The sequence below is a fragment of the Takifugu flavidus genome, chromosome 4 (assembly GCF_003711565.1).
Source record: "Takifugu flavidus isolate HTHZ2018 chromosome 4, ASM371156v2, whole genome shotgun sequence".
NCBI classification, from domain to species: Eukaryota; Metazoa; Chordata; class Actinopteri; order Tetraodontiformes; family Tetraodontidae; genus Takifugu; species Takifugu flavidus.
The window spans coordinates 17,053,269-17,064,364 of record NC_079523.1 but is presented as its reverse complement, the minus strand read 5'-3'; the positions used below and the strand labels follow the sequence as shown (position 1 = coordinate 17,064,364).

Genomic DNA, 11,096 nt, shown 5'->3' with positions numbered 1-11,096 from the left:
TCCATGCACGGAGTATGCTGCCCGGGTCATCACGCAGAGTCACGCAAAACTGGCTTTCAGAGCCCCCCTTCCCCAGGATTGACAGCTTCACATTACTGCTGCAATCTTTGTGCATATGACAAAAAAGTGAGATCATCAATCAATTGTACGTTAAGGTGCTTTATTTCTTGCACTGTTTATATCGCCAATGATCCGACAGGGGGCGCGGCTCCCCACCTAATTGCGCAGAGGCAGCATGGCATCCCTTTTTTCTTTTCTCTTGGGAACAACCCGTTATTCGGAAACCTCCGGAGTCAAAGTGGTGCTGTTGTGGCTGTGCAAAAGCGCCCGGAACCAGCGCCTCGGCGGGTATTTGCACATTAAGAACCGAATGAACTCCGGACACAGTTGGAAAAACATCGTTTACGGTGAGTGAAACAGCAGCGCAACTTCTCTCCTGCTCATTTCATTCACGCACCGATAACAGGTTGCTTTTTGGAGAAACACGTTGTCGGCCCGACAGCTTGTCCTGTCTACCTGATGTAATCTGGATCAACTATCTGATCCATGTAGTGTTTTTGCTGTGTGTCAACCGTGTGGGAATAGCACATTTTTGTCTGACACCCACAGCACAGTGCAACAAACGTGTTGGGGTTGTGCTTTTGTTGGAGGCTGTTAGGTCCCTCACACAGCTTAATTAAGAGTCTAATCCTCCCTCTGGAGCAGCTCCCTGCTGGAATGACAAATGCGAGCCCCTTGCTGTGGCTGCAGCTCAGAAACAGTGTGGGAGCCTGATTTCGACTCCATTTTTCACCCCTGGACATTCAGACTGGGGCAGCTCTCCTGACAGCATGATTGAAGGCCAGTTCCACGTGATTCTGACCACTGGTCTGACTGGGCTCCTCTTGCTGGCCGTGCTGGCGTTGCTTTGCTACTTTATCTGCAGATTGGCCGCTTCTCTGCCGTTAGGTGGACCTGGAACCTTTTAAGGGTGACCACCACCGCGTTGGTCATTGGGTCTGAGAAATGGAAACAAGAGAATACTGACATGACCTGAAAAGTCACTTTGGACTTCATTCAGCACGTCAGTAGGTTCCTGCCTGTTGGTTCTTTTCTGCTCGGTTTGGTTCTCAACCCGCCACGGTCGTCATTGTTGAAATATTTCCAATGCCGTGACAATGTTGTAATGTACGCGGTGCTAGCAATGAAGAAAGAAAATTGATTTACTGTTAATCTTTTGTTTGCACGACTATCTTCCAACAAGTTCTTCTGTCAATAGAATTCACCGTTTGTGTTTGACAAGTTTTCTTGCCTTTAGTCAGTCATTTGCTGTTAATCGGCTTTATCGTGGCCTTTAAACCTTTCAGTGTGATGCCGCTAAATCCAATTAAAACGACCTTGAATGTAAGCGCACAGAGGAAGGGAGGAGGGTGTGGATAAGTCTAGATGAAAGCCCAAGTTGCAGGGACCCATAAGGCTCCTATTGTAGCTACTTACATTCACAGTAAGGAGTTTAGCTTAACTCCATCAAGACCTCCGCAAAACACCCACCCTGTTTCAAAGCTTGACGATAGCCTGAAGGATGCCACTTTATCGCAACTGACTGCCTCTTGAAATACACAAATATGTGTGTGACGGCAGCTCTGCAGACATGGCAACAGCGGAGGCCGCTGCAGCCTTCACATCCCTGCAGTCTCTTTAATTCAGAACATCTGAAAGCAAAGGGTTACTTTGTTCCTTCCGTCAGCCTTGTAAATGTGGCCACGGCAGAACGGATGTCCACGTTGATGTATATCACGCAGACAACTTTCCTCCATTCGGTTGTTTATTTCTTCGTGGAAAATCGGGCTTTTGTGCCGGTCGAGCTGACTTCTTGCCTTGTAATCATGTTTCTGTGACGGCTGACTCAGGCGCCAAAGGACAGGGCTGGTGCGCTGCTCCAGAAAAACAAGAATGACTACACATTAATCCAACACTAATACTGGGATTTTTCACTCAAATAGATAATTCATTCAGTACAGTGAGGTTATTGTATAGTGCAGGCAGAAAGTCTTGTTAAACCAGCAGATGACCAATGTCAGTGTGTCCCACGGGACTTGATTATTGGTGTGTGTGTGTGTGTGTGTGTGTGTGTGTGTGTGTGTGTGTGTGTGTGTGTGTGTGTGTGTGTGTGTGTGTGTGTGTGTTTGCTCGCCCTCTCTCTCCCTGTAGTTGGGTGAGACGTCTGCCGCGAGGCTGGCTTTTTTCGGCTTCTTCAGCGCCTCAAAGTAGCAGGTTGCAGCTGCGTAAAGTAACGCGTCAGCCGGAGACGACATCATGACTGCGCCAGCCGTGCTCGTCATTGGCTCTTGTCTGATCTTAGGAAGTCTGGGAAAGCCATCATTCCCAGGTATGTTTTAATCCCAGACACGCACATCCTTCTACGTCTACCTGCTGGAACACTTTCAGAGGCACTTTACCCTTAGCTAACCTTAACCATTCCAACTAACCCCCTAACCCTGACCTAAACCCAAATCTTAGCTCAACCTTGAAACTGCGTTCTTAAACAGTCCCAAAAATGTCCTCGCTTTGGTAGGAGAATGTGGATTTTGTTATGTAGCAAGTAGAAGAACACACACACAAACCAAAATTTAGTAGCTATGTGTAATGGACCAGAATTTCTTTTTTTGTTCGTTTGTTTGTTTTGTTTGTTTGTCTACAAACGACTTTCCTGATTTTAGTTTTTTGCCCGTATTTTAAAGCTTGCAGCAATGAATCTTTGGCTAGAAGTTTTCTTTTTTTTTGGGAAGGGGTGGAATTTCCTGTGAAATTAGTTCCTGTGGGAGATTTTAATAAATCTCACCAAGAATTGCCAGATGTACATTTAATCCAGGTGGACTGGTTTATTGTCGTCCACAGAACAAGAGAAAGACCCCAAGTTTTGGAACACTTGGGCCCAGCAGACCCTGAAGAACGCCCTGAGCCTCCAAACCCTCAATCAAAACAAAGCAAAGAATCTCATCTTTTTCCTCGGAGATGGTGAGTCCTCCGTACCACAGGGACAGTTTGCCGTCATGTCTGCTGCGATATTTCTGCGCCGTCTTCGACATCTTATGAAGGTTAGACTGTTTACCTGAAACTGTGACCTTTGAGTTGACACAAGTCCTCTGACAACCAAAAGCTCTGTTAGAGTCTAAAGGTTTTGGCTTTGCCGGGGTGAAGGAGTGGTTTTCACACCTCGTCTACCAGCAGCTCAAGGCTCGGGGCAAAGCAATTGGTCTCGTAACCGATTAGCTCAAATCTTGGCACGGGCGTTTAAAATATTTGCACCAGTTCCACAGCAGGCGCCTCTGAGCATGCTACAGGCTGCCCACCCTCCCTGTGCCAGGGTCCTGTTTTCTGCCGTGGAATGGATGGGGGGCACATTCGCTGAAGACAACTGGCAACAAACGGCAGCTCTTGACCCGTGATACCAAAATACCAGACGATACAGGCGGTGGGGGCCATGAACGACGGTCTCTGGAAGGCTAAATACTTGGGTTTAGCCAATCTACGTACCTACCCTGAATCAAGGACTCGGTTCGGCCCCGTAAAACTTCCTAGCTTTTCTGTTTGTGGGAGGTTCCTGCAGTGGAGACGCGCAACAACCCCGGCCCAGTGAAATGATCCCAGGACAACCAGTAAAGTGGAACTTCATTTAAGTGCTCCACCATGGCTGCAATAGGATCATTTAAAAGCTGTTCTCAACAAAAATCTTAACTGATGGCTGTATGACTCCCCAGCTCGTCCCTCCTTTGTCACAGAGAACCCTTTTGTAATCAACCGCATGCCATTGCGTAAACATTGTGGTTTAATTGAAGCTCCAACTCGAGCCCCGATTGTGTAAAACCCATCTGTTTCCACCTTTCTTGTCGCAGCTCATTTTTAATATCCAGCCAAAATCTGGCACTTGGTCCAAAGGACTAGTCCTTTGATCCCCAACCAGCTGTTAGAGGCTCCTAACTCTGTTCACACTCCACCCTGCCCAAAGCCTCCATCTCTGTGATTTCCTACTTTATTGACTCCCTTTACTCTGAACAAGCGACTCGCCTACAGCGGAGCTGGGTGGGGGAGGTGGGAGATGGGAGCCAGTGGGACCAAATTCTGAAGCTTGTTCTCTCTTCTGTGTTTTTAGAGTGCACCAAACCAATGGTCACAGATTTACCCAGGTGATAGTGACATGGGTCTCGGCCCTGTTTGGTTCCATCACATAGATGCCCCCCCCCCCAGTAGTGAACTGTTTTCAAGAGACTTGCAGACAAACTTGCTACCTTTCAGCACACGTTCACTTGCAATACTTTGTATGTGTCAAGTGTTGCTGACCGGTGGAACATTTCATGAAATGATTCAAATAAGTTCATAAATAAACCAACGGCTTCACGAGCTTGGTAGACATTCCACATGTCCCACTAACAAGCAAGAGGTCAAAATAAGAGTTTGTTTAAACATGTGTGGATGGGGGGGTGACTTGCGGTGAGATTCAAATCAATCTTTATTTATAGAGCGTCTTACACAATCAAAATAGTTTCAAGGCGCTTTCCAGAATCCCAGGGCCTGACCCCAGACAAGCAACAGTGGCAAGGAAAAACTCCCCTTTAACAGGAAGAAACCTTGAGCAGGACCAGGCTCATGTAGGGGGACCCTCCTGCTGATGGGGGGGAGGGAGAGGAGAGGAGAGGAGAGGAGAGGAGAGGAGAGGAGAGGAGAGGAAAGGAAGAGGCACAGAAACACACACAAAAATCCACTATACAGCGGGTTAGCGGGGCCGGAGGTCATCATGCAGCTCCGAAGGCGGCGATACCTGTAAATGAATAGAGAAGGGGGTGGGGGGGGGGGGGGGGGTGGGGGAAGCAGAAAAACTCGGGTCCATCAAACGCTGTGGGAGAACGCGTTTAAATTCCACCTACGGAACATTTTAGTTTAACATATTGCTTCAAGAGGAAACTTTAGGATGTTTGTGCGTTTAAAAGAATCGTCAACGCGGGAGCTGAAGCATCGGCTCGTTTTCCAGAGGCGATTAACCGTGAGGTAGTGGGCTTCAACACTTTGTGAGAGGTTCTGAAGCGGAGCTATGACCACGTGTTACCCCATCTAGATACCAATGTCGGCTGGGTCTGTCCCTCTTTTTAACAGAGAAGTTAATGAATGGTGTTAACCTAAGACTGTGGTGGCACCAGAACACTGGGCAACTGTTTCTGCTGCAGTGCTCATTGGTCCCATATTAATCTTTACCCTGCACCGGGCCTCCGCTCTCTCTGTCTGGACTACTGGCACGACGCACTGTCCTTGGAAAAGAACAGGCCCAGTTGGACTCAGGAAGGTCTATGGGCAACGTAATGAAAGTGGCAAACCTGGGTTGCATAAGAACCCGCTATGACTGGCGTTTTGTCCAGTGTATGTCAGAACCACAGGTGTTGTGTTGTGTTGCGTTGCGTTGTGTAGCAGGCACCCAGTGGGGGAAATGGATGTTGCTTCAGAAAGGAAGTGGGGTCACCCGAGGCCTCCAGCTAGTTGGCTAATGTTCCTCATGATGGCGGTTTCTCACGATTAGTCTTTTCTGAACTCATTTTCCATGGCAGGGAATGAATTCCCATCCCTCCATCCCATAAACACCAGATGACCTGTCGCGATCAGGACGGTGGACCTTCTCCGCGGTTGTTGTTCTGGCTCTGTGTTCATTTCAAGATGTCTTTGCTTGTGTTATCGAGGGATTTTCTGGTTGTTTTTGTACTGAAAGACAAAGCGGTTGTCTCCCCGCGGTCGTCTTGCTCCCGCGTGCCAAAGCAAACACCAATATCATGTGTGAGAAAGCGCCCGTGGCGGTTCATCGACCTGTTTTCGGTGTCTGCAGGGATGGGCGTGCCCACCGTTACAGCGGCCCGAATACTGAAGGGACAGCTGAGTGGACAGAGCGGAGAGGAAACACAATTGGAGATGGACAAGTTCCCTTTTGTGTCTTTGGCCAAGGTCTGTCAGTTGTTATTATATCAGCCCGTATGGGACAATGCATTGATTTTGCCGTCGCTCTAATGGCTTCCTAAATGGTCTTTGACCGTAAACGAGGTCATAGTGTATCACATCATCATCTGTGTTATGTTACAGGATATTTTAGTTTACATTTTCTCAGATAAAACAAGCGAGGGCTGTCAAATGATAAAAGGAATTTAATCACTCGGCCTTATTTAGACGGGGCGCTAAAAGTCACAACAGGACGCTACAGACCCACTTCGCACTTATTTTCTGTGAACTATAGAACAGATAAAGTGTGGAAACCTTGGAAAGCCCGTGTCTTTGACGACAGTGATCAGCACGCCCCCAAAAGAAATACACAAGTACACTTTAGGGATTGTAAATTAAATTCTCTATTCCTTATAGCTTCACGTCTCTCCTCTGGAAGCTCAATGATGGTTCAATAATTCTAATAAGGTCCATCCTCCCAAGTGTAAACGGAGCATTTCACTTTTTCTTCTCCGCGTACAGACGTACAACACCAACGCACAGGTGGCCGACAGCGCGGGCACGGCCACGGCCTTCCTCTGCGGGGTCAAGGCCAACGAGGGCACGGTGGGAGTGAGCGCGGCTGCTGTCCGGTCCCAGTGCAACACCACAAAGGGCAACGAAGTCACCTCTATCCTCAAATGGGCTAAGGACGCCGGTAGGAACCTGGAACATGAAGAGGGAAACCTTGTCTTTCACTTTAAAGGGTTTCTTCTGTGAAGTCAGTTTTAATCTGAGCTGGGAAGACTTTGAAGCATTGTTGATGGTTCTGCCCTCTCCTGTACGCCAGCATGTTTTGGAGCAGTCGTCTCCTGTTACATGACTTCCTTTGGTATATTGTGCCCAACTTGTGCTAGCGGAGTAGAGAAAACATTCTAGTACAGGCATGGGCAAACTAAGGCCTGGGGGCCACACGCGGCCCGTTAAACGTTTTAATCCGGCCCGCCAAACTTGAAAAATTAAATGAATAAACCTTGTTAATGTTAAATTTTCACTGCAATTCTGGTGTTTTCCCACTAGAAAAAAGACAGTCAGGAGGAGAGTGATGGTGATATCCTGAAGGATAACAGAACTTTCAGTACTTTAAAATAGAAATGGTTATTAATTTTTTTAAAAGGCACATTTTATTCATTTGATTTTAAGTGTTTTAAGACTCATTCCAAAGTCAGATATTTTGTTGCAATGCTTCTCTTCATTTTCATTTGAAATTAAAGCACATGTTTTCTCCATATCCCAAGATGTGTATTTTTTCTCCAATGAGGTGAGGTTACCAAAGCACTCCATCCATCCATCTGCTCCTGGTCCGGCCCCTTTGTCAAATGTTAGAACCCATTGTGGCCCACGAATCAAAATGTTTGCCCACCCCTGTTCTAGTATCAGACTTGGGAATAGCAACTTGTGACGTATGTCAAGGATAGATGCTAAAACTGCAGTTAGCTTAGAAGGCAATGCTATTTCATGTATTGTGTGTGTGTGGCAGGCAAGTCGGTGGGCTTAGTGACAACGACCCGCGTCAACCACGCCACGCCCAGCGCCTCGTATGCCCACAGCGTGGACAGAGACTGGTTGTCCGACAGTGCGATGCCGGCGGAGGCAGTGCAAGATGGCTGCAAAGACATCGCCAGACAACTGTTCGAAAACATCCCCGACATCAATGTAAGGCCATTTCACTCCAGGGTGCGTTTTCAGCATCCGCCTTTTTGTTGGATTCAACGCCAACACAGAGCGTCCTCTGTGTTCAACGGCAGGTGATTATGGGCGGCGGGAGGAAGTACATGTTCCCTAAAAACCAGGTGGATGTGGAGTATCCCGATACTGCAAAGTACAGCGGCACCCGGAAGGACGGTCGGAACCTGGTGGGGGAGTGGACTGAAAAAATGGAGGATAAGGTAAGCTTCTCCCACGTTCTGCTTCCCGCTGTCAGGTCCGCGTACACGCGGAGCTCAAAGCACATTCTGTTTTTGCAATTGTGCAGAACGGCCATTATGTCTGGAACAAGAAGCAGCTGTTATCGCTCAATCCCAACAACGTGGATTACTTGCTGGGTGAGACTCGCGCGCGCGGGCGCCGTAATTATCATCATTATGGTACCGTTATTGTGTTCCAATGATGGCTCCTGTAATTCCAGGTCTATTCGAGCCTGAAGACATGACGTACGACTTGGAGAGGAATCCAGAAACAGACCCGTCACTGACGGAGATGGTGGAAGTAGCCATCAAGATCCTGAAAAAGAATCCCAATGGATTTTACCTGCTCGTGGAAGGTGACTGTCATAAATATTAGGGCAGCATTTACTTCATCAGGCCTGAGCGGTGGTTCATTGATGGAGCATTTAGATCTTCTGTTGGGGTCAAAGCGGAAGATCACTGCTGATTGTAGGATCTGCCTTTTATTGCCACCTCCGCCCTCACTGAGGAGATTCAGGACCTTCCCAACAATGTCTGTGGTGTCACCTGTGTATTGTGGCACTTCCTCGGCTCCTCTTCCTTCTGCTAACTTGACTGTTGTGCTGCCTGTAAGTTAGGAACCGTCCCCTGGTTGAATGGGATGTATTATCAGCTTTGCTAGCGCAGCAGAGCAGACTTTGGCCCGTAAAGATGCCCGGCACATCCTGGCTGAACTGTAACCACGGGTCAGCGTGACTGCGTGTAGTCCAGTTGTGGTTCAATGTCTAACGGTGTTGTCAGAGGAATGCGTCATCGACCGGCTGCGTCTAAAGTCCTGACGCACATACCTGCTGACCTTAGCAAGACTTGAAAAATTGGCTGTGACTTTGACTTATTGACTTAGAAGCAGATGACAGATTGTTTAAGACCTTGTCAATGCTAACACATGCGTCATTGTGCGCCGGTGGCAGGGGGCCGTATTGATCACGGACACCACGAAGGCAAGGCCAAGCAGGCGCTGTACGAAGCTGTGGAAATGGACCGAGCCATCAGCCGGGCGGGTCTCATGACCAGCATCCACGACACCCTGACCATCGTCACTGCTGATCACTCTCACGTCTTCAACTTCGGCGGCTACACCCACAGAGGGAACACGATATTTGGTATGTCATGAGAAGCAGAAGCAGAAGCAGACCTGCTGTCCCCGTGGACCGTGTGTTGAGGAGCATGTCCCCGTCCGCAGGTCTGGCACCAGCTGTGAGTGATGTTGACCAAAAGCCCTTCACCGCCATCTTGTATGGAAACGGACCGGGCTACAAATTAGTCAACGGCGGGAGGGAGAACGTTTCTGCTATTGACTATCGTGAGTATATCTATGTCTCTGGCGGTGAGGCGGCAGTCTGTAATGGACTGGACATAACTTGGGAGGCGCTCTGGAAGCTGGAGGAGGCTCACATATGCGATCGGCCCCTGCCAAAGGGGAGAAAGCAGTCCAGAAAGCAGTCAAAAATGACTCTCCACAGTTTAGCCGTGGCCGTGTCTTCATTCTTTAATTGCTGTCCTCCGTCTGTGTCCAGAGGAAAATAACTACCAGGCCCAGGCAGCTGTCCCGCTGAGCATGGAGACCCACGGAGGAGAGGATGTGGCCGTGTTCGCCAAGGGCCCCATGGCCCACCTGCTGCACGGGGTCCACGAGCAGAACTACATCCCCCACGTGATGGCCTACGCAAGCTGCATCGGCCAGAACCGCCAACACTGCGCGGGGCACAACCAGGGCTCCCGCCTGCGTCCCGCCCTCCCCAGCATCGCAGCTCTTTTCACGCTTATCCGCCTTTTGTTTTGACCTCCCTCTCCGTCACCCTGTCGAGCATCTAACCACTCATACGCGTTAAGATTTTGACTTCTCTGTTTCCGAGTTTTAACTCGTAATACCGTTGTAGAGGCATCCTTTTTACACAAAAGGCGTCAACCGACATTCTTCGTAGCGAAAGGTCAAACATCCCGACAGCCCCGCGCACTGGAAGGAAGCCCGGCGTTGGAGATACCAAGCAGAAGCCAGGCCTTGCACAATATTTTGGAATTACTTTGTTAAATGTAGTTTTTGAGAAGGCAGACTCACAGGCATGGAATTATGTGTAGCTTAAATGTCCTGTTAACAAAACTACCTCACGAACATGGAAATCTAAAGTAACAAAAATGTAAAGCGGAGGGACGTAAATGTGTAAATGTATTTCATTGATTGGAAAAGCCCAAGGACCTGTGTGTGCCCAGTAACAGAAGTGGTCGAGTCACTTACCCAATAAAGGAAATGGTTTCTGATCATCCGCTGTAAGTTTTATTGAAACACAAACGCCTGCATGCCTCAAATATCCGGACTTTTCCCCAAACCTTTTTTTTTTTTTTTTGCCTTTTTAACTCGGGTGGTGGGTGGCGGCGCCGTGTCCCAGACCCTTGGTCCCAAAACTGCACAGCAAATTAAAAGCGATGAAAAGATTCATGCTCAGTAAGCCTGACAAACACTCTCCCTTTCCAAATGTGTTGTGGTTTGAGCGGAATGTAAAACGGATGAGAAAAACGTGGCGGCTGCCTCCCAAATGCTTCCAAACGTCTTCCTTTCCTACGGTTTCATAACAACGTCCTGCTGGACCTCCATAAGACTAGCTGATGGGGGGGGAAGGGTAGGAATTAAGGAAACTTGATTTGATAAAGAACAAAAACAGTTTTATTCAAATTAAAGACTAAGAACAAAGAAAACAAACCTACACACACACACACATGTCTTCAGTTATGTGCATGTGACAGACATGGGCGGTATTAAATTCCAGGAAGCCATGGCTGGAATTTTACTACAAAGATGCAAGAGCAGTAACGAGCGGTAAGGAGCGGTAAGGAGCGGTAACGAGCAGTAAGGAGCGGTAAGGAGCAGTAAGGAGCGGTAAAGAATAGTGAGGAGCAGTAACGAGCAGTAACGAGCGGTAAGGAGCAGTAACGAGCAGTAACGAGCAGTAAGGAGCAGTAATGAGCAGTAACGAGCAGTAAGGAGCAGTAAGGAGCGGTAAAGAACAGTGAGGAGCAGTAAGGAGCAGTAAAGAGCAGTGAGGAGCAGTAAAGAGCAGTGAGGAGCAGTGAGGAGCAGTAAGGAGCAGTGAGGAGCAGTAAGGAGCGGTAAGGAGCGGTAAGGAGCAGTAAGGAGCAGTAAAGAGCAGTAAGGAGCAG

General features: G+C 48.4%; 1 protein-coding gene across 3 annotated transcripts; it reads left to right on the top strand.

Annotated features, from left to right (window-relative positions):
* Window positions 1-248: 248 nt before the first annotated feature.
* On the top strand, window positions 249-10,202 carry alpl (alkaline phosphatase, biomineralization associated). 3 transcript variants are annotated; one of them, XM_057030692.1, is made up of 12 exons: window positions 249-407; window positions 2,191-2,368; window positions 2,878-2,997; window positions 5,849-5,964; window positions 6,478-6,652; window positions 7,475-7,650; window positions 7,743-7,883; window positions 7,970-8,039; window positions 8,123-8,257; window positions 8,852-9,043; window positions 9,124-9,243; window positions 9,458-10,202. In XM_057030692.1, exons 2-12 carry the CDS (start codon window positions 2,296-2,298, stop codon window positions 9,721-9,723), a joined length of 1,584 nt encoding a protein of 527 aa, XP_056886672.1. In that variant the 5' UTR covers window positions 249-407; window positions 2,191-2,295; the 3' UTR covers window positions 9,724-10,202. The 3 variants fall into 3 exon arrangements, with proteins under 3 accessions (XP_056886672.1, XP_056886674.1, XP_056886673.1); XM_057030694.1 differs by lacking the exon at window positions 249-407 and adding an exon at window positions 732-1,063; XM_057030693.1 differs by lacking the exon at window positions 249-407 and adding an exon at window positions 732-1,067.
* The last annotated feature ends 894 nt before the right edge of the window (window positions 10,203-11,096 follow it).